Raw genomic sequence first — 22,202 nt, 5'->3', positions numbered from 1 at the left:
CGGGGACAGCGAAAGGCGGGTAGCGGAGGCAGCACGAGCGGTCAGAGAGGTAACAGGAGAGCTGCAAGGCGCGGGGGTCACCAGGCCAGGGGCGGAGAGTCCCGGAGGGAGCGGCTGGGCAGTGCCCGGGCCACGCACCATAAGGGAGGAATCATTGATGCTCATCTCCGGGCACCTGCGGCTCCGAGTCCGGGTCTGGTGGTGCCTCGCGGAGCGGGATTCCCGAGTCAGAGTCCCGGTCGCGCCTCTCGCGGCCTGCTGTTGGAGGCGCGCGCGTCCTTGGAAACGGAGCAGCCGGCCGCTCTCTAAGGGCGTCAGAGTTAAGGGTGGGCGTGGCCAGACACCCACGTGACAAGGCGCGGGTAGTCGAGCGCCGAGAGGGTTAGTACGCTGGTGGCGCCGCGGTCCCGGGCACCGGCGCCCGAGCCGACAGTGGCCATGGGCCTGGGCGCCAGCGCCGAGCAGCCCGCGGGAGGCGCCGAGGGCTTCCACCTGCACGGGGTGAGTGGCCCCTGCGGCACCGGTGGCCTTGGCATGGCGTCCCCACCAATGTGCGGGGGACGTCCGATCACCGGCCTGGGGGCGGTAGAGGCGGGGTCTCGGCCTTAGTGCGGCCGCCCGGGGGAGAGTGATGCCCCTTCCCGGTAGGAGCCGCCGGCGAGAGATGGCGCCACGGCACTCCTGGGCCCCGGCCCGTCTGCGGCCGCGGGTCGGCCCGGCGCCAGCCCCAAGTGCCAGCTCTGCAGGAAGCTGGAGCGTTTCCTGGTCGTGTCGGGCCGCCCCGGAATGGCACTTCTCCCGGTTGAAGAGTGAAAGCACCAGGTCCAGTCGGGACGCATTTGTGCACTTGTATGATCACATTTATGATCGCCTGTTGTGCACTGCGCTTGTTACTGGGCCTGGGGAGAGAGCCAGCTAAGCCCAGGGCCCGGCTGTCCCCGCCCTTGGATCCAGGGGGTCGGGGTAACCGAGTGGACGCCAGCTGCGGGGGAGCCTGCCAGCGCGCATGCTGCCTGTGGTGGGGTCGAAGACCGATGAGAACCAGCCCGGGAAAGTGGGAGCGGGAGAGCCAAGAGAATGCGGCAGAGGGCTCGTGGAGAGAGTTTGCGGGGGATGGTGGGGGGAGGGCTCCCCGGTGGAACATTGCGGAGAAGCGCGGTAAGGCCGCGGCTGATAATGTGCCTTCGGTGTCGCCACAGAGGTCCCGGGGAAAGTGGAGATCGAGTGGGTTCCTAGAGCCTGAAGGTGAGGAGAGGGGCCCGCAGCAAGATGGAGATTTGGGGTGATTTGTACTGCGGAGAAGGAGGGGCTGTAACAGAGCTGAGAGGGGCAGGAGAGTGTCCGTCCCCGGCGCGCCGCGGGGCAGGACTCCCTTCTCCCTTGTGCACGGTGGATGGCAGCAGAGATGGGGGTAGGCAGACAGGCTTGTCAGTTTGGTGCCTGGCTGTTGAGCGGTGTCTGCATTGTGATGGGAGGCTCTGTTAACAACTATGAGGGAGGGGGGCAGCTAAAGAAGAGGTTTCCTAAAAGGAAAGCCAGGATGGCTTCAGGACCCAGAGGTAACAGAATCTGTGCTTGGTGGTGGGCTTTCCCTAGTGGACGTCATGGTGAGGCACCGGACAGAAAAGGTGGACAGTGAAATGCATGCAGCCAGGAAGAGTCTTCCAACAGGTTTGATGGAAGGCAAATTGAGGATATCGACAATGGGGGGTGGGGTGGTGGTGGTGACGTTGGTGACGGTGGTGATGGTGGTGATGGTAAGAGTGAAGATGGGAAGGGCCTGTTGGAGAGGGACAGAATGGAGAGACTGGGGAATTGGAGGTCTTCATTCACAAAACAGTTTTTTTTCCCCCCGTTTCATACGTGTAGTTTTATTTAGTTGATGTACAATATTATATATGTGTACAATATAGTGATTCACAATTTTTAAAGGTTATACTCCATTTATAGTTATTATAAAATATTGGCTGTATTCCCTGCGTTGTACAGTATATCCTTATAGCCAAAACAGTGATTTTGAGCACATATGCTGTGGCAGGTAGAGTTCCAGGTACTGAACATAAAGCAGTGAGCAGAAAAGATATTGTCCCTTTTCTCATGGAGTTTACATTTGGATGCCAGCAGAGAGGGAAGGGAGACAGACAGGAAATATATGGTAGGTGGTGATCATTGCTAGCAAGAAAAATAAAGCAGAGTGAGGGGATCCAGAGTGATGAGTGGGTGCTCTTGTATACAGGGGTCAGGAAAGGCCTCTGATCAAGTCATGTTTGAACAGACACCTTGGAAGGAAGTAAGGACAATACAGATATTTGGGGGAAGAGCGTTCTGGGCAGAGGGAGGCCCTGAGGTGGGACTGTGCTTGCTGGGCTTGAGGAGAAGCAAGGAGGTGGGGTTGGTGTGCTTGGGTGGCGTGGCCCATGTGAGGAGAGTGCTAAAGGTTGAGGCCAGGTTGCTTGGGGCCTTGCGTTTTGTCCTGAGGATTTAGGATTTTATGCTGAGCTGTGGAGCCATTGGGAGGTTTTAAGTGGAGGTGTGACACTGCCTCCTAAACATTTAAAAAAAAATGAAGAGCAAGTGTGCTGCCTTCCCTAAATATTGGCGTTCCCACGGTGTGCTGGGCATGGTGGAGGAGTCACTGTCCTCGGCAGTGGACAGGAGCAGACTCTGGGTCGGATTTCCTGGGGTCAGGCTGTTGCTGAATAACTGAGTGCTTTTCCTCCCCTGTCAGTTGGGGTTAGTGAGACGGTTAAATGACAGGGGAAGCAGGTGGTGCAGTCTTCTGGCACCCAGCCAAGCCTCAGAAGGCGTAAACTGCCATCGTTGTTTATCACTCTAGGTGCCCTGATGGGAGATACAGGGGGCAGGGGGAGTGTTATGAAAGCAGCACTCGTTGTGGGGCTGCGGGATCTGGGGTGATGGGAACGCCCAAGGGAGAGCCAGACAGAGGGGACGCTTGTTGCGGGGCCGGGGGTGCGGTGGGCAGCACCGCAGGTGATTTCCGCTGTGGAGCCATAGTGGGTGATGAGAAGGCCCAGAGCAAGGGACCTTGACAAGGCCAGACTGAGGACAAGGCCACAGGAGAGGGGAGGTGGAGGCGCTGGGTGGGCTGGGAGAGGGCCGGGCCTGCGCACTGGGGGCCCCAGCCTCTGAGCCTCATTAATGATGGAGGTTGGCAGACACAGTGTTGAGGAGGCTAGAGGGCAACCGGCCTCTGGAGTGGGGGCCTTACCCGAGGGAGGTGGAGTGGCCCAGAGCAGGGAGGAGCAGCTCCCCGCCAGCTCTCCCTGGCGAACTGTCCTCTGATTCTCCGAAGACCCCTCGTCCCAGCTTCCCCCTGAAGGGACGGAGGGGCAGGCTCCAAGCAGCTGCTCTCTGGGCCAGGCCAACTAGGGCTGGAGTTGGTTTCTGGGCTCATTCTCACTGGAAGCCATGGCAGCTTCTGGAGGTGGCAAGGTGGGGCTCCGTCGGTTCCACTGCCTGGAGGGAGCCCTCATTCCAGGGGTGAACTGGCCTTGATCCATAGCCTCAACGGTGAGCTCTCCTTCAGTGTGGGGACTCCAAGACTGGAGGGGCTAGTGGGTGGCAGAAGCCATGGGGGCCTTCCCCTCAAGGAAGCATCCGGAACCTGAGGCCACATGAGCCCTGTGCCGTGTGGGCTGCTGGCCTGGCTGGTGCCTGACCAACAGGGCATCAAGTGCTCACAGCCAAAGGCCCGAGGGTGTGGGGCCCATATTCGGTCCAGACCTGGGGATAAAGGCTGCATTGTTTGAGCAAAGCTCTGTGAATGGGGCCTTTGAGATGGATTTCCACCATAGCTGCAAGCCTGGTTGTGGTGTTTTTGGAGACAGCAGGGAGTTCAGGAGTTGAGGGCAGGGCAGGAGCCCCTTGGGCTGGGAATGGCCGCTGGAGGAGCTGTCCTGTGTGGGGAGGTTGGATGGTGAGGGGACTCTGCGCTGCTCACCAGGCTCCCTGGCTCAAGCTCATTCCAGACCCTGGGGTCTGCTCTCCTCAGCCACCCCTCCTCAACAGCTCCTATCGCCCCACCTGTGGAACTGGGCCAGGATCTGTCACCACAGGGTCAGGGGCTCTCTGGGATCTGGCCACAGGCTGCCTTCTGCACCCCGTCTTTCTGGGCATGGCCCTGGCTCCATCCATCCTGGGGCACTCCCTTCCTGTCCACATCTAAACATTTCTGGTAAACCCTTCTGGCTTTCCAGCAGCCCCAGCCCAGGCTTCTGGGGCAGCCATCTGTGTCACCCTGTCTCTGTGTGGCCTACTGCTCTGGGTTCTCCTATGAGGCATCTCTGGAAGCATCTGTGGATCATACTCAGGAAAGAGTGATTTTCCAAAAGAGGAAAACCTGTGCCCAGGAAGGTAGTGAGAGAAGATGGAGTGAACCTTGACCATGCCCATGTGTGGCCTGCCTGGAACGGTTCATGCTGGTGTCTCTGTCCTCGCCGGGACACGGGGAGTGGTGATGGTTTCTAGAATTGACGGCTGGGGGCTTCTGGGAGAGTCCCAGGGCCAGCACAGTGACCGTGGCCTCTGTGCAGCACAGGTGCAGGAGAACTCCCCCGCCCAGCAGGCAGGCCTGGAGCCCTACTTCGACTTCATCATCACCATTGGGCACTCAAGGCTGGTGAGGCCCCCCTTCTGCCTCTGCTTTGCTTGTGTGTGTCTCCTGCTGTCCCACAGGGGCCCCAGCCCTGCTCCTGCCTCCCTTTTCTGCTGAAGGGAGGCTGAGCCCTATCTCCCCTTCTTCCTGAGCCTGATGGGGGCCCTGCCTGGAGCTCAGCTCCCGGGCTCTCAGGGGCGGGCTGGAGCAGGTGGACTCCTGGCACTGGCTGCAAGGTCTACGGGGTCTGCCCAGAGGGGCCTGAGAAGTGTGAGAGCTCTGGAAGGGGCAGCTCAGAGTGGGCAGTGCTGCAATGCTCTGGACCCCGGGGGCTCTTTGCTTACTTTGTTGTGTTCTCCGGGGGGACTGAAGGAGGAAGGTTTAGCAGGGCTTGGGGGTGCTGGGGGTCACAGTGGCTGCAGGCCCACCCAGCCACCAAGGCCCTTGCCCCATCTCAGACCCAGACTTGTCTGGGGGGCCTGGCCGGGTGTGTGTGGGGGGGTCCGGGAGTCAGCCCCGCTGCCCCTGCAGAACAAGGAGAATGACACGCTCAAGGCCCTACTGAAGGCCAATGTGGAGAAGCCGGTGAAGCTGGAGGTGTTCAGCATGAAGACCAATAAGGTTCGCGAGGTGGAGGTGGTGCCCAGCAACATGTGGGGCGGCCAGGGCCTGCTGGGCGCCAGCGTGCGCTTCTGCAGCTTCCGAAGGGCCAGCGAGCATGTGTGGCACGTGCTGGTGAGTGGGCGAGGCGTATGGGATGGGTGTGTGGTGGGGGCCTCCCGGGAGAGGCCAGCAGACAGTGGGTCTATTAGAGGGTCCCAAGGGCAGGGTGTGGTCTCCCCTTTCCAGTGTCCCAGAGAGCGCAACTCCTCTCAGCCCAACAGTGCCCTGTGACTTAGGGCATTTTCTTACCCTCTAGACGTTGGCTGCTTCTTTGGAAAGGTGGGGACGCCATCTGCTGGAAGCTTGGTTGTACTGCCAGAAGGCTGCTGCTGCGGCTGCTTTAGTCTTTATCTAAAAGAGTGTTTTTTTCTGGTGTACTCTAGGGGAGGGGTCCCCAACCCCAGGGCCGCGGACTGGTACTGGTCCCCAGCCTGTTAGGAACCAGGCCTCACAGCAGGAGGTGAGCAGCAGGCGAGCGAGCAAAGCTTCATCTGCTGCTCCCCATCGCTCGCGTTACCGCCTGAACCGTTAACACCCCCGCCGTCCGTGGAAAAATTGTCTTCCACAAAACTGGTCCTTGGTGCCAGAAGGGTCGGAGACCCGCTGCTCTAGGATATTATGATTTTTCTTGGCAGGTCCCCTGAGAGCATCCTTGGGCACTGGGCTGGTGCCTGGGGTCTGAACCTTAATGAATCTCTGTGACTGAGTTGTCACAGATGTTGCTGTTAGTGTTCGTTCACAGACACACATGCACACGTGACATGCAGTCACTGATGGGGCCCAAGTTCTTGAATGCTCGGTCCTACGGCTTGATGGACAGAGGGTGCCCTGAGCTGGACACTGGCTGATTTGGTTTCTAGCCCCCTCTATTGCTCACTGACTCCTCGTGGGAGCCTTCTCAACCTTTTCAGCCAGCCTCAGTTTGTCCATAAGTGCAATGGGGGTGGTGATACAAATCCCTCTATATTTCCCGGGAGATTGGGGGTTGGGTAGTGGAGCTTTCCAAGGGAGAAGGCAATCCTCGTACCCACTTCTCACCACCCTCTCCTTCAACCTCCCCCCACCCACCACCCCATGGGTCTTCAGTTCTGTGCCTGCAGCCGTAACAGCAATGCAGTTGGGCACTTACTGTGGGCCAAGGTGTGGTTTTCATTCTGTGCATATATTATTTTTTTTAATCTTCTCAGCAACTCTTGAGTGAGCACTACATATCCCACTTTTAATTGTGGGGAAACTGAGGCCGAGGGGTTAAGTGTTTGTCCATAGCGCCCTAGCTAGCCGCTGGTGGAGCCAGGAGTTGGACCTAGGTGGTCAGATGCGGGAGCTCCTGCCTGTGGCACGGTGCTGCCCTCTGCTGGACAGGCTGTGGACCGGGGGAGGCAGGGGAACCAGGGGCTGGGCTGGGAGAGTCTGGACTTGAGGTCCTGGCCTGGGGACAGAGGACAGGTGGAGAGGCAGCTCCTGGAGAGGCAGCTTCCCACCCGCCGCCCCCCAGAAGCAAGGCCGATAGTTGGATAGTTCGTGATTCTTTCCTCAGGATGTGGAACCCTGTTCCCCTGCCTCCCTCGCTGGCTTGCGCCCCTACACCGACTACGTGGTTGGCTCAGACCAGATCCTCCAGGAGGTAAGGAACCACACATAGCCTTCCCCCCCGCCCCCTGGATGGGGTGTGGAGAAGTGGGTACTGTCCATGAGAAGCGTCTTGTCTTGTGAGGCTTCCCATCCCAGGGTGGGAGCAGGGCTCAGGTACCATGTTGTCTGTCGTAGTCCGAGGACTTCTTCTCACTCATTGAATCCCATGAGGGGAAGCCCTTGAAGCTGATGATTTATAACTCCGAGTCCGACTCCTGCCGGGAGGTGACTGTCACTCCCAATGCAGCCTGGGGAGGAGAGGGCAGGTATTTCCTGGGGTTGCAGGGCTGCAGGGTGGGGCCCTGGTGGGGCCGTGGGGGACCCTGGCCATTGGGCATGGACCTGGAGTCCCATGGTGGGGATGGAGGGATGGGCCCTGGGCCCAGGGGTCCTGAGGCTGACAGTTGGTCCATGAGGCCCCCTCATTGCTGGTGTATGGGGGTGGCAGGGATAGGAAGGGCTGTGGGACAAGCCCCGGAGTGAATGTTTCTGGTGTTCGGCAGCTTGGGCTGTGGTATCGGCTATGGGTATCTGCACCGGATCCCAACCCAGCCTCCCAGCCACCACAAGAAGCCATCTGGTGTCCCACCACCTGGTGTCCCGCCACCTGGTATCCCGCCACTTGGTGTCCTGCCGCCTGGTGTCCCGCCGCCTGGTGTCCCGCCGCCTGGTGCCCCACCACCTGGACCCACCCCGCAGGACTCTCCTGCCCCTTCTGGCCTGGAGACAGGCTCCAGGCAGGGTGACTACGTGGAGGTACGTGGGGAGCACCTGCCAGCTGTGGTGAGAGGGGAGCTTCATGTGGGCAGAAGGGCCTGCAGCTGGGAAGAGGAGACTGGGGCTGTCCTCACTGGGGGCCTGCCTGCAGAAGCCTTGGGAGGCCCATCTGCTTGTGGGACCCAGTGGGAGAAGATGGGCCCGTCCTGGGACAGCGGAACCTACTTCGGTTCTCCTGCCACTTGGGTCTGGAGGTGAGGGTAGTGTGAGGCACTGGTTGTCATTTTCATTTCATGACTGGGAAACTAAGGCCCAGAGGTGGGCAGAGCCTTGTTCTGTGCCTCCGTGAGTCTGTGGTAAAGTTAGGCCAGGGGCTGGGTGTCTGTCTGGGTCTGCAGCCAGATCGTGGCTGTTGAGAGGTCCCCCAAGTGCCTCTGGGCATTGGGCTGGTGCCTGGGGTCTGCACGGGGGCCCTTGGGGACTGTTCTCCAGGCATGGACTCTTCCTGTGGGTCATGGATGGGGCTCCGTCTGGTGGGCCCTTGGGGCTGCTCAGCAGAGTGGGAAGGGTGCCCCGAGTCCATGTCCGCACTGCACGGGAGGCCAGCCAGGCCCCTCTTGCCTGACTTCACATCTGCTGTAGAGGAAGCGTTAGATGCCCAGGGCTGTTTGCTCCCTTGGGCTGAGTGGTGCTCCCGGTGGGTGTGAACTGGCGGTTAGGTTTGACTACCCTGTCCAATAGGCCCCTCCTGTTCCTTTTTTTCCCTGGCTCCCTGTAGGCCCTGCTGCAGGCACCTGGCTCCTCCAAGGAGGAACAGCTCCCTGGGCCCAAGAGTCCTGGCCATGGCACTCCAGACCTTGGCGACCTTCCCCGTTCCATGGAGATTCCTCTTCAGGCTCCGCCTCCACTGCAGCGAGTCATGGACCCAGGTACCGAGCAGGCTGAGAGGAAGCTGAGGGCCTGCAAGCCCTGTGCTGGAGCAGGTCCCGGGCTCTGGGCTGGACTTCGGCAGACCCACTGAGCCCTCCTATCTGATATCCGCCAAGATAACTGCAGGTGATCCAATCAGTATACGGATGGTAAGACTGCCGTCCAGAGAAGAGAGGGGGCCTGCTCAAAGTCACACAGCACACTAGGCACAGAGCAGGGTCTGGGCCCTCTGCCACTGGGCTATTCCCATGATACCCAACCCCAGGCCCCTTTCTTTCCTCAGAAACCAGCAGTGGGGAACCTCTGGGGTTGGCTGGGGGCATTGCCACGGGCTGAGGAGGTTACAGTCTCTGGCCGGGTCAGATGCCCCAGGAACAGGGCGCCGTGAGCCCAGGGCGCTGGCCTTCCATTGGTCAGGGTTTTGTTCTGGCAGAGAACTGTGCACCTTCCCCTAGGCTTCCTGGACGTGTCCGGCATCTCCCTCATGGACAGCAGCAACGCCAGCGCCTGGTCTGGGCTGCCCTCCTCCACAGAGCTGACCTCCACTGCGGTCTCAGCCTCAGGGCCGGAGGACGTCTGCTCCAGCAGGGGTTCTCGTGAGCGTGGTGGTGAGTGGCCGGCCGGCACCTTCGGAGGCCTTCTGGGAAGGACCCCGGGTTGTGGGGAAGGCGGCCCTGAGTCTCTCAGCTGGGTTAGAGGCTGGCCTGCAGGTGGAATGCAGCCGCATCAAGGCATTTGTACGCTAAAGCACCCATCCCCCATCAACGCTGGGGGTGGGAGTTGAGGGTCAGCGGGGTTACTGCCCCAGGCCACACTGGCCCTGGTCTGTGGGCCTCCTCAGCTCCACCCCGTGTGTTTCAGGTGAGGCCACCTGGTCTGGGTCAGAGTTTGAGGTCTCCTTCCCAGACAGCCCAGGCGCCCAGGCGGACCACCTGCCTCAGCTGACACTTCCCGACAGCCTCACCTCTGCAGCCTCACCAGAAGATGGGCTGTCCGCTGAGCTGCTCGAAGCCCAGGCTGAGGAGGAGTCAGCAAGCACAGAGAGCCCAGATTTCGGGGCACAGGCTGAGGGGGCAGCCAGCCAGGCACAGCTCTCCCCCCCAGAATAACACCCCAGGCACTAAGAAGGGCCTCTGATGGCATTTCATGAGGCCCAGAAGTGGGAGGCAGCTCAGGCCACACTGCGTGGCCAAGCCCCCTGCATTACGCTTCCTAGGCTGCTGCTGACAGGGGGTGGGGGGTGGCGTGGCTTGTGTCCATTCAGACGCTACTGGTCTCCAAGAGGTGACCTCCCAGCATTCATTCTGCCTGATGGTCCTGCCTTTGGGGAATTGGCCACTTGTTTGAGAATCTCAAGTACTTTTGGGGTAGTAGGGGCTGGGAGTAGCACCCAGGTTAAATAAGTTTTCCAGGAGATAGGGTCGGAGAGCAAAGGATTCTTTGTTGCTCGGGTAGGGTGTGGAACTTCAGTGGCCGCAGGCCTTGGGGAAGGGCATCTTTTGGCCACGTACCCACTGCTTGCTCCTGCTCTGTGGGTGCGCAGAAGGTAGCAGAGTCCAGGCACCATGAGGTGTGAAGATGGGGTGAGGGACGAAGGGGTTGGTGTGGAGTGTTTGCCTAATCGCTCTGTAGGGCTTGCAGTGATTCTTTCCACAGAGCTCAGCCAGCTCTATCTGTAATGGAAGGCACCCCCAAGCCCTGGGGACCCCTGCCGCTCCAATTACTGTCTCACTCTGTGCTACACAGCACAGTTGGCTCATGCTAACCACATATTCCAGCCATGGTTGGAGGAGAGGCAGTGAACTTGCCCACCTCTTCTGAGGGAGGATGGTTGGAAATTCTAGGCCCTTCAGCACACTCACCTGTGCTTGGACCACGATGCTTCTTCTTTGCCACCGTCTACACCCCACAGACCTGGGGACACACAAGTGTCTCCAGTTGTGACTCCTGTCAGCTCCCAAACTTTTACAACCATCTCTTCTAAATATAGAAGTCATCCAGCCAGCCCCAGTGGTGAGTAAAAGTTACAAATTTAATTTCACCATCCTAAGCAGACTGTTAGAGCCAGTCCTCCCGACTGGAGTTCTTCACACACAGCTCCCACTCCAAGGGGAGATGAGGGACCTGGACAAGATTGGGTAGGGACCCTTCTGTTCTTTCCTGTAGTATAGGAGAGGGCTGTTCCCCTCACCTCCAGTGCCTTGGGAGGCTAAGACTAGGTCGAGTCTTTTGCTCTGCCTGGTTCCTGCAGGAAGAGGAGGGCTCCGTCCAGGGATGGCCCCTCATCACTTGAAGTCCTCTCCTCTTTGGCTAGAGTCCCTCACCTTCCCTCAGCCCTCGCGGAGTACCATGAAAGCTGCCTCTAGCCTGGCCTTCTACTCTCGGCCCAGTCGAAAGTCCCACCTTTACCATTTGATTTGGAATGTGTGCACTTACAGGGAATTCAGAGCTCTCTTAGGCTCATAGGACGAGGACTGTATGCTCTGGGGGGCACAGACCAAGTATATGGAGGGAGGGCCCCAAACCAGCAAACACTTCGCTTCTAGCACTGTGACTACATCTAAAAAGCCAAGTCTTTGTCAAGACTACCAGAGCAGCTGATAAGCCCACAGAACAGGGAGGCATTGTGTCCAAAGCCAGTGCTGGAGCCTGGTTCCTGGACTGTCTGGGAGCCCAGTGCAGCAATCCAGGAAGTAGAAAAGAATCACCATGGGCCTGTTCTGAGGCCAGCTTCCCTTCACTGTAGCCTGGCAGTCCGACCCAGAGTCACCCTCACCCAAGGGACCTGGTTCTTCCCTCCCTCACTTTCACACACTCCCCTCCTTAAATTGGGGGATAAAATGGATAGCAATGCTAATTATTTCCACGGTAAACACAAAACGAGAAGTTTCTTCCTTTCTCTGTAATCTGCTATGAAGGAAAATGACAAGTGAAAATAAATGTGTACTTACACTTTGAAATATTGTAACTAAAGCCTTTATTCTATACAACTGTGAAATACAGATTTTTACCCTTTTGGCATTGCAGACTGTCAAGATTTTCTGGAAACTATTACTGGTTTGACTGGAACAACAAAAAAAAACCACAACCATGCTGGGGGTGAGATCTATGACAGGAAGGGAGCACAGCCGCCCCTCGAGGCTCGGCACTCAGGGCAGCATGGCCCAGCGAGGCCCATTCCTTCAGCCCAAGGGCCCATCGTGCAAACACAACTGAGGGCTGGTAAATGAGTTTTTTTGTTTTGTTTTTGCCATTAATTCACAACTATTGCTAAAAAATGTGCACCAAAAGTGCACTGTTGTATTCAACAGATAGAAAGGATTTTTAAAAACAGCCGGTTGCTCTCTGCATAAGGGAGACAGGCTCACTGGAGATGTGGCGTGTCTTTGCGCACTCTTCAAAGTGTGGCGGCAGTGACCAGCCCACTTTCCAAAGGAGGCTGACGAGCAGTGAGGAAACCCTGCCTCTACGGTCGTGCCGGTTGGAATATCTCAGATAGTGAGGTCTGGACTCAGGCCACCAGCTGCCTCCAGCTGAACCTGTGAAGGCGTAGAAAAGAAAAAACCTTCCCCACCCCCTCCGCAGTCCCTGCTGTTGTGGGGACGGGCCATGCTGGGGAGGCAACTGGACTGGAATAAACTGCCCTCTGAAGGCACTTGTGCTTCTGGCTTCATCCAGGAGGCTTGTCTTACGTAGTTTTATGGGGGTGGACCATTGTTCTATTCCAAATACAAATGACCTTGGGGAGAATCCAAAGTATTTTTTTCTGCCAAAAGTTGAAGTATTTATCCCCAATAAGTTATATTCTGTACAAGATCCAAATGATTCTATGAAAGCTTTAGATTGTTAGAAAGAACAGTGAAAAGAAATCTGGATACAGGTACAACAACAACAAAAACCTGCATATAAAACTGGAAAAAACAAACATGTATACTTCCAGGATGTGAATATCAAATTAACTCACTATGATACCCTTTTACTCTGACACCATAAATATTAGGTAGCATTTAAATGAAGTTAAAATCTCATCACAGTCTTAAGTTTTGATGGTGTCACGCTGCTCACCCAGAGCAAGAACCTGTGGTGTCACCTGGCTTTGCCCATAAATAAAACGACACAGCGGAGGAAGGAGTAAGAGAGCTGCACCTCCCTGTGGCCGCCAAACAGTCCGGGCACCGTGGGGGTATCACCGCTGGGCACAGGCTGGGCGTACTCTAGGCTGGCAGTCCCAGTGCTGTGATCCAGCACCTGGAATTTCAACAGATCTTCCTGCAAGAACACATCTGAGATGCAATATTAAAAACAAGCCCAACAATAATCATTTATTATGAAATGGGCTGGCTCTCGAATTGTGCAGCAGCAAATTCCTATTAAAAGTAACTGTCTTAAATGGTGAAAACAACTTTTTTTTTTTAAATGACAAACTTGGAAAAAGCCTTCATAGGTACTGCATGAGTGGAATGTACTCTTAGCAAAGCTCAAGAGTGTGGGTTTGGAGTTGAAACACAGTGACAGATGTGGCCCTACCAATGTGTTTCTAACAAGTGCTAACAGATCAAGATAGGGTCCTCTGAAACAAAAGGAGGAAGCAAAGTCTGCGCTGGCCTGTCGTTAGTTCTCTGTACACCTCGCAAGACACAGTCTGATCGGGGCTCTTCTGCTCTGGCACTCTGCCTTCCTGGGGACAGCTTAATCTACACATGGAGACTGGTTTCTATATTACATCTCGATTAGTCACTTCAATTGAAAGAGAATCTCAGTCCATACCAAATCGGCCGTTAGAAGTCTTGTTCCCGTTGGGGCTCAGTGGGCTTCCTAGCACTACTCTTGGGGCCATAGAGGAAGGTCAGTAAATGAATACCCAGGAGCGTTCGCCCACCCTTCACGTGGACTTCTGACGGTAATGGAGGGTGAGGTCACCACCACTCTTCCATATGAAGTGTTTCACTGTTCGAAGGTCCATATTTGGATCCAAAACCTGAATAGCAAAAAATGAATAATAAAAAAGGTATATCTAAGGCTTTTATCGTTAACTCTGGGACTCTCCTTGCCCATGCCTGGTGGCCGGTTCTTGCTGACACAGCTGCTTTGCAAGCAGGCACGGATCTGGGCATAGTAAGATGTGCAGCTTGTGTGGCTAGGCCAGACAGGCCATGTTCAGTCATTCCTCTGAAGAAATACCTTGAGTGTATCTTCATTTACAACATCTCCACCAATGCTCCACCCACCTCCACTTCAAATCTTAAACTAACGTGGCAGATGCTGCCCTGCAAATAAAGACGAGCATGGGGCATCCCTGGTGGCGCAGTGGTTGAGAGTCCGCCTGCCGATGCAGGGGACACGGGTTCGTGCTCCGGTCCGGGAAGATCCCACATGCCGCGGAGCGGCTGGGCCCGTGAGCCATGGCCGCTGGGCCTGCGCGTCCGGAGCCTGTGCTCCACAACGGGAGAGGCCACAACACTGAGAGGCTCGCGTACCGGAAAAAAAAAAAAAAAAGACGAGCATGTATCTTTCTTGTCAGAAAAAAAAAGCCACCAGCACATCCACATTTGTCTGTGTGTGCATTTAAGTCTCCATGTCCCTTTCCTGAAAACTGCCCCAGGGATAAATGGAAGCTTTAAGGTGGGCTATAGAGCCCTTCAGAAGGGGCCTCACAAATAGGTGGGAGAGACCCAGTGCTCCTAAAAGCAAAAGCCCCCCAAAGGCAACAGACTTGGAAACTACAATCCCACCACATGATGAAATTCTGAGCACCAGCACTGGAAAACATGGGGCTGTGTCCTCAAGTCCACTTACCTGGTCCTGGCACAAAAGTTCAATTTTCTCCTCTGCCAACACAGCAATATCCTCTTCTTTTTCCTGTTCTCCTGGTTTTTCATTATTAGAAGAGCTAGTGGTTTGAGACTCATTATCCAAGTTGATGATTTTCTCATAGACGTGTTCCATTACTTTCCGGACTTGAAGCATGTCACTAGCAGAGAGTCTATCTCTGTAAAAAGCAAAGGCAGATTGTGACATCTGGAAATCACTGGATATTATCTCTTCCATATTTCTTGGTGTTAACATTTGACAAAGATAAAACATATCACAGAAACATAAACCAATAAATGTTCTTAGTCATTGCCGTAATCCATTTTTAGAATCGCCAATAGATTTTCTATGGTGTCCTCCCCTAAGACAGATTATGTGCAAATAAATGAGATTAAATACATATTCTTAAACCTTCTATATACATAAGGAATAGCCTTCTGGGTTTTATTCCCTTAAAGACTTTCCCAGAGCATGGGCAAACTAAATGCTCATGGAAGGGAAGGCAGCCCCTGGTGCTTACCAGGCTCCGATGATATATGTGCTCATTTCTCCCAAGGCTTCCTCCTCCTATAGCCAAGCCCTTGAGTTTCAACTGCATGTCTGATCTCCAGACCTACCAACACAACAGCTAGCTAGGCAGCTCCAGCTGGATGTCCCAAAGGTACCTCAAACTCTACATGTCCAAAACTAGATTCAGCAATTTCCTTACCCCCAAGCCTACTTCTGTATCTCTGACATCAGTTAATAATGGTCAAACCAAGTAGCTAAGGCTCATACTCTGAAAGTCATCCTGAACTTCAGTCATTAAACCTAGTTGAAGTGATATCCAGAACTTGCTTTAAAATAATCGTGTGTGTGTGTGTGTGTGTGTATGTGTGTGTAGGCAGGTGGGTTCAGTGGGAGGGAGGGCAGGTAGAGGTATAGATGAAACAAAATGTTTAGCCATATGTTGAGAATTATTTAAGCTGTGTGATGGGATAATGGGGGTTCATTCTCCTATTGTCTTTTTTTGCATATGTTTGGAAATCTCTCTAACAAAAGGTTTTAAAGTCCTACTGATTCTACTTGCTGGGATACACATCAGTGAAACCTTGAATGTTCTTTCTGACTCCCCTCCTAGCATCTCCTGGCCACCCCTCCATCCTATGCTGCAGCTACACAGGTCCTTGACAATTTCAATATCTTATGCAGGCTCCTACTTCCACATCCCTGATCGAACCATTTTCTGGACCTGGAATATCTCTCTTTTGAAGTTCTATCCATCCTTACATGTCCAGCTCAAATTCCATGTCCTTCAAGAAAGCTTTCTGGAAAGCTACAGCCAAAAATTCATTTCTTTCCCCTACACTCATCATTCCGTAAGTATCCATAAAAGCAGTTACTATACGCAGACTGTGTCCTAAACTATGAGAGACAAAATCCATGTTTTACTTATTTTGAACATCTGCAGCCGGCCACAGTAGGTACTTGGTATATGGTTAAATTATATAAACTTTCAATATTATGAAATTAGCCTTAGATCTAGTACTTGCCTCCTGTGCTATAAAAGCAATTATAAGGAATTTTTAAAAATCTCTGGCAATAAATTAGATCAAAGTATCACATGACACTCCATTTACTTACTTTTTTAAGGTTTTTGCTCCTGAAGATGCATGAGGTTGGAGGTAGAAAGGAATTTTGTTGAATTTGGGCATATTTTTCTGAAACATGAAAAGTGAAAAAAGGTAAGATAGTTTCTGTTAGCTGATAAACTAAAATGATGTCAACAGGAAAACCATCCACAAGTTAAGTTATTTCACAATTAAAAGTGACTGTCTATGAAATTTATAATAAGCTATCAAATTATCTACGTCAGCCTTAGTGAAAAGGTATCAGAAAAGTATAATGTTTCATTTTGTAATAAAAGATACATAAAGACAAATTATATGCAATGTCAGTGGCAATATGAAATTGCAGCATGGATCTTCTCTATTAACAATTCAAGGAATGAAAAGGAAACAAATTTTAATTCTTTAAGCTATACAAACCAAAATCTGAGTTCTACATTAAAATGCCCAAACAAAAAATTAAGTGTCTTGCGAGAAACCCACAACATTCACCTTTGAGCAAAACCATACGCTCTACGCTGGTGAAGCCCATCATCCAACTGAAAAGGCCAATCAAAGTCCTCCCACTTTCTTTTCCTCTGACATTAGAGTAAGGTCTGAGGTTTTAAATGAGTGGAAACTTCAGCCAACCACCTAGATGTCCACCACGAGGTAAACCACATACTTAGATGAAGGATAAAATTAATTGGTCATCTTTTCTCTGGGGATTCATCCTCTCCGAGCCTCCATATCATATCCTGTCTGGATGTCTCCTCTGAGGAATGAGCCACAGGCCCAAAGTCAGCAATGCATCCAGGTGAGTTTAACACTCAAAGGAAGTTGTGGTTTATGGGGAGCTCGGATTTAGAGAAGACCACAGAATATCTATCAGGTGTCAGACCAGTTTTAAGTTCTTGGAGGTATATCTGGGACAGAAAATGAATTTTCTGCAAGTTCTAGAGATTAAATCTCTTTTCATATATCTTTAGAAATATAGGTCAATAGCACATAAAAGAGTCTAGAAACAGACCCATGTGTGTATAGAAATTTAGTATATGATAAAGATAGCATTTCAAATTAGTAGCAAAAGTTTATTCAATATATTGTGTTGGCACACTGGCTATCCATTTGGAGAAAGTTAGCATTCTACTTCACACCAAACAGAATAAATTCTAATAGACTGAAGATCTAGACACAAACCATTATCATAAACATACTAGAAGAGAATACAAGAAGAGAACATTTTTGCTACTTTGAAGTGGGAAACTAAGCAAGACATGAAACTCAGAGCCAAAAAGGATCTGGTCATATAAAAATTAAAACTCTTTGCCTGCCAAAAGACATCATGAACAAAGTAAAATTCAATTGAGAGGCAAGATAATAGTCAAAGGGTTAATATTGAATATGAACAACGCCTACAAGTCAGTAAGAAAGACAAATAACCCAATAGAAAACTGAGTAAAGAATGCAAATAGGCAATCCACAAAAGAAGAAATAAAAATGGCCAACGTGAAAAGATGCTTAACCTCACCACAAATGAAACCAAAACCAAAAAACACATTAAAACAATGAGATAATATCTGCCTATAAAACAAAAATCTGCCTATCTTTCAGCAAAGATTGTAAGTATCCAGCATTGGTGAGGGTGTGCAGTACTGGGCACTCATACACTGTTGGTAAGAGTGTAAACTGGTACAGCCTTTGTGGAGGGCAATTTGGCAACATCTATCGAAATTTAAAATGTGCATACCCTTTGATCCAGCAATTCCACTTCTAGGAATTTATCCTAAAAAGTACACAAAGATATATGTACAAGGATGTTCACTGAAGCATTGTTTGTAATAGAAAACACTGGGTACAACCTAAATGTCCATTTATAGGGACTGGCTAAATAGATCTTGGTACATTTATACAATGGAATACCTTGCAGTCATTAAAAAGGAATGATCCATATACAGACATGAAAAAATGTCCAAGATATATTTTTAAGAGAGAAGAGAAAAAAAAAACAAAAAAATCAAGTTGCAGAACAGTATATATAGTAGGAGATTTTGTGCAAAATAAAATGATCTATACACACACACATATATACACAAATAATATATGCTTGTGTACGCACAGAAAAAACTACTGAAGGCTATGCATTAAACTATTAATATTTACTACCTCTGGGAAGAAGAATAGGGAGTGAATAAAAGAGAAACAGTGATTGGGAAAGGGATGGGAATTTCACCTTATTCATTTATTATTTTCTTTGATAAGCGTATATTATTTATATAATTTAAAGACATAAAGAGATATATAAATAATTATTAATACTTCTTCTGAAACTTTGGAACTGCAGGGAAGCAGAAGAGGATTCCACTTGGTAGTGTAGTTTTAATTAAAGATTACACAGTCTAAAGTAGTTCTTAATTGTCTTCATGATTTGGAAAAAAATAAAAGGGCAAAGTGGGAATGGAGGATACTTACATCCACAGTGATGTCAATTACCCATTGTGGCACTGTCTCATTCAGAAGCATGGACTCAGTCTCACCCCCAGAGTCTCGGCAGAGCAGCCTAAACATAATCCAACAGGTAGTAAGTGACAAAACAAGCACAGATCCCAAAATCATTGTCAATAAACGTTAGAGGGAGGGACTGTTACAGAGTTCATTTAGGATAACCCTCACTTGACAGCTGAGGAAATAAAGTGAAGGCAGGCAGAATGACTCACTCTGCTAAGAGGGAGAGCAAGCCCTAAAACTCAGGCCCCCAGATTTTGAGGCCAGACATATACTACAGCTGCCTGATTCCCTGGGTGAGGATAGGAACCTGGGTATAGGCAAAGCACTTGAGAAAGGTCGTCTGCCAGTGCTATAGAGTGTGGCACTCCACACACAATGGGGGTCAGGTTTATTTTTGGTAACCACACTCTCAGGAAACCATCATAAAGGAAGAAAATTCTGCCCTCAAGGGCAAGACAAACATTTTTCTTACTTCTGGCCCTACAGAAGACTCTAGTAGGCTTTCCCCCATGACTCTCCCTGGGCCTTGGCTGGCAACTTGGAGATGAAGCCAGTCTAGCTCTTGCGTGCAGGGCCTCATGAAGGACTGCCTCACTCCTCAGGTCGGGCCACTGTTGGGCACAACAGTTCCCAAGAGCAGCCCAGTCCATCTCCCCTGGCCAAGCCCGAGGGAAGTTATCTACTCTGATGCTGTCCTGTGGGCAGACACTTCCGGTGATGGTTTCCTGCAGAAACCACTAAGAAGCTGCCTCAAGGCAAGCTATCAACCTCATTTGAACACTAGAGGCTCAGCTCACAATTAGAATGGGGTCTAATAGCACCAGACACTTAACTATGTCATGGAGATGAAGAAGCTTCCAAACCCCTGACACCTCTAGAAGTTAAACATGTGCTTGAATGAATACTTCTTGGCAAACAGGATGTCTTCTTAGCCCTTCTTACCCGTACCTGAACAAGGTGCGACCTCCAGCTTCACCAAAGATCACAGGAGTGTGTGGGGGCACCTGGAAATAGCCATTTCCCTTCTGTACTCGGTTCTCCTGCTCCCCATTTACTAGGAAAAGGTACAGATGGTGTCAGGATCCAGAGTTAGTGCTAAAAACACAGACTCTAAACACTTCATTTCCACAGAGCCCAACCATTGCAAGATTTTTTAAGTCAAAATCCTGTACGTCAGTCAGAGACAAAAATAAAGGTAAAAAAAAAAGTTAAATTCTTGAAAATACGAAATATGGCAACTTGGGATGTACCTCATGAGAAATGACTACATTTTAGAGGATTTTAACAGAAGAGATTAATGTCTGAGATTTGAGACAAAAACATAACCGTCTATTTCAGCCACAGGTAAGTACAGGACAGCCTCTTTATAAACGATGATCTGCTCTTTTTTTGCTGCAGGGACGGGATGGGGCCGGTAAAATGCCGAGCTCAGAAAAATTTCTGTCAGAAAAAACTTTATGGTTAACGGTAGTCACAACTAATGGCAGAGGTATCAGTGAAAAACAAAACCTCAAAGAGGTAATAATCTCATTTTTACTGCTCTCTGCAGACTTCATTTCACTCTGCTTTCTTTGTAATCTTTTGAACGGAGTGCCGTCGACCCCCACTCAAGTGCCAGCTTGTGCATAAACACTTCCCTGATGAATCTGGAAGCAGTCTTGCCCTCTGCAACCTTACAGCACTCTCAGAACCTCTCTCACAGAACCTACTCTCTGATCTCATAATGCTGATGTAAGCGGCCCTTTGCCCAACCAGAATGCCAGTCCCTGAAGGGTAGGGTCCATGCCCATTTATCTTTATTACCCCCACCTGCAACACAATACAGGCCTCAGAATACTTGAACTGCTCCCCAAGTATAATCTAAGCAGCTCTTGAGTATCCACTGAGCATGGTGCAGGTGTAGCAGAAGATTACCAGACACATAGAGTGTGCAGTGTCCTGAGCTCTGGCTGGGTCCTGTCCTGCCTTTACTATGCCAGTTTGATTTTAAGGATGATTTGGGGTTTCCTGTGACTTTTTCTTTATACCCCCAACCAAAGCCTGGATCCAAGAGGTGCTGATTGTGCCACTGTTTTGTTTTTTTGATCTTTTTCTTTGAATTTTGTTTTATTTTATTTTTATACAGCAGGTTCTTATTAGTCATCTATTTTATACATATTAGCGAATATACGTCAATCCCAATCCCCCAATTCATCACACCCCCCTACTCTGTGCCACTGTTTTTTGTTTTGTTTTTAAAGATTTTTTTTGACTTTTTTAAAGTCTTTATTGAATTTGTTTCAGTATTGCTTCTGCTTTATGTTTTGGTTTTTTGGCTGCGAGGCATGTGGGATATTAGGTCCCCAACCAGGGATTGAACCCGCAACCCCTGCATTGGAAGGCAAAGTCTTAACCACTGGACCACCAGGGAAGTCCCTGTACCACTGTTTTTTCATTACTTAATATGTATTATTGCTACTTGGGCCTCTGAGGGCACCCTGTCATGTTACAGATGGAGAAAAATAAGCCAAGAACAGGAAATGACATGCCCATAACTACATGGCTGATAAATGGCAGAGCCCATACCAGAACCTAGCTTGCTCAACCCTCTGTGAAGAGAAATTTCCACTGAATTTCTCTGGCTCACAGCCCACTGTACAATTCTAAAGGGGAATAAAGTGGGCCAGGTGACAAAAGAAATGACATCACGGGTGGGGTCAGTGCCCTCTCTATGACAGGGACATCAGGAGACTGGCTTTCAGAGAAAGAGGTATGTCATCCTTGCAAAACAGATTTAAACTCCAAAAATCATTCTGGATGAATCAGTCAGCCAGAACAAAGTCTCTGGCAGGAGGTCCTCATCACTGGTGACCACCGTAAGTGGGCAATCTTCAGAGAATCTTCAGCAGATAAGTCCTCAGTGGGTGGGACTTAAGGTTGCATATGAGTTGTGAAATTTTAAGATTTCTTTTCCCCTTTCTTTAATGAAACTGAGCCAAATTCTCCTCTGCTTCCCAGAGAAAGTTACTGCCGCTGCCTGTGGCACACAAAGCTTTTCAATGCCCTCAATGACATTAATTCTTTACACATACTCATTCACTTAACCTGACACTTCTGAGTTGGGATTTGAATTTTTGAGCCAAGATCAGGTAGATCATCAGACTAGGTAATATCTACATTTCAAGCCAATGTGAAGTTTGACTACACAAGGACAAACCTGGCTTTTTGATGTTAATTAGCGAGCACTGGAGGTAAATCTAGCCGGTCCATGGATACCCTAAGAAATATCTTTGGAATAACCCTGCTAAGCTGCCTACGTTTAAGGACAAAGGTCATTTGAATACACAGGGTTTATTCTATATATCTTGTGTATAGAATCTCACTGATTAAAAGCTCTCTTGGAATCTCAGTTAAGACTGGATGGATGTTCTCTAGGATGTGGAAGGGAGGGCAGTAAATTGGGCACATCACATATATTTATTATGTCACACTTTAGCAAATGCTTAAAATAATTTTTTTAAGAAAACATTCTCAGGATAACAAACAATCTAAGTATCCTTAACTTCTGAGTAAATTTTAAATCAATTATCCTGATATAAAAACACGAACCATGGTTTACTTCATTTTCTTCTTCATCTATTGGATTCACATGCGTCCTAGGCCAATATTCTAGGAGGGCCTGGAGTAAAAGTCCTCCTAAGTTCACTGCAAAAGAGTTAATATAAAAAAGAAATGGAAAAGAGAATCATTAGCTTTAACTT

General features: G+C 50.6%; 3 protein-coding genes across 12 annotated transcripts in view; 1 reads left to right on the top strand and 2 right to left on the bottom strand.

Moving 5' to 3' along the window:
* TTC21A (tetratricopeptide repeat domain 21A) overlaps nt 1-392 on the bottom strand; it is a 30,022-nt gene extending 29,630 nt beyond the window's left edge. The window contains exon 1 of the mRNA XM_060162192.1: nt 139-392. Coding sequence (XP_060018175.1) covers nt 139-165 — 27 coding nt within the window. The 5' untranslated portion in view covers nt 166-392. The remainder of the gene's footprint in view (nt 1-138) is intronic.
* On the top strand, nt 356-11,517 carry GORASP1 (golgi reassembly stacking protein 1). 7 transcript variants are annotated; one of them, XM_060162203.1, is made up of 10 exons: nt 376-501; nt 1,200-1,245; nt 4,554-4,639; nt 5,147-5,350; nt 6,816-6,902; nt 7,046-7,176; nt 7,414-7,666; nt 8,406-8,556; nt 9,013-9,165; nt 9,419-11,517. In XM_060162203.1, the coding sequence occupies exons 1-10, from the start codon at nt 439-441 to the stop codon at nt 9,664-9,666; spliced, it is 1,422 nt and encodes a 473-aa protein (XP_060018186.1). In that variant the 5' UTR covers nt 376-438; the 3' UTR covers nt 9,667-11,517. The 7 variants fall into 7 exon arrangements, with proteins under 7 accessions (XP_060018187.1, XP_060018189.1, XP_060018183.1 ...); XM_060162204.1 differs by lacking the exon at nt 1,200-1,245 and having other exon boundaries at nt 356-501; nt 4,559-4,639; XM_060162205.1 differs by lacking the exon at nt 376-501 and having other exon boundaries at nt 1,228-1,245; nt 4,559-4,639.
* Nucleotides 11,518-22,202, bottom strand: part of WDR48 (WD repeat domain 48) — a 43,711-nt gene continuing 33,026 nt past the window's right edge. For all 4 annotated transcript variants that reach the window (XM_060162194.1, XM_060162193.1, XM_060162195.1 and 1 more), the window contains 6 exons: nt 22,051-22,146; nt 19,411-19,516; nt 18,427-18,514; nt 15,992-16,068; nt 14,354-14,546; nt 11,518-13,535 (listed from right to left, as the gene is read on the bottom strand). In XM_060162194.1, coding sequence (XP_060018177.1) covers nt 13,440-13,535; nt 14,354-14,546; nt 15,992-16,068; nt 18,427-18,514; nt 19,411-19,516; nt 22,051-22,146 — 656 coding nt within the window. In that variant the 3' untranslated portion in view covers nt 11,518-13,439. The remainder of the gene's footprint in view (nt 13,536-14,353; nt 14,547-15,991; nt 16,069-18,426; nt 18,515-19,410; nt 19,517-22,050; nt 22,147-22,202) is intronic.

The sequence above is a fragment of the Lagenorhynchus albirostris genome, chromosome 10 (genome assembly GCF_949774975.1).
Source record: "Lagenorhynchus albirostris chromosome 10, mLagAlb1.1, whole genome shotgun sequence".
In the NCBI taxonomy this organism is placed as follows: domain Eukaryota; kingdom Metazoa; phylum Chordata; class Mammalia; order Artiodactyla; family Delphinidae; genus Lagenorhynchus; species Lagenorhynchus albirostris.
This window is presented reverse-complemented; position numbering and strand designations above follow the sequence as displayed.

Bases quoted from the DNA above. Each gene is read 5' to 3' on its own strand.
- GORASP1 (XM_060162200.1), top strand. From the start codon at position 4,772: ATGGGGGCCCTGCCTGGAGCTCAGCTCCCGGGCTCTCAGGGGCGGGCT. The intron at 5,351-6,815 runs GTGAGTGGGCGA...TTCTTTCCTCAG, and splicing joins AGCATGTGTGGCACGTGCTG to GATGTGGAACCCTGTTCCCC. The intron at 7,177-7,413 runs GTATTTCCTGGG...GGTGTTCGGCAG, and splicing joins GCCTGGGGAGGAGAGGGCAG to CTTGGGCTGTGGTATCGGCT.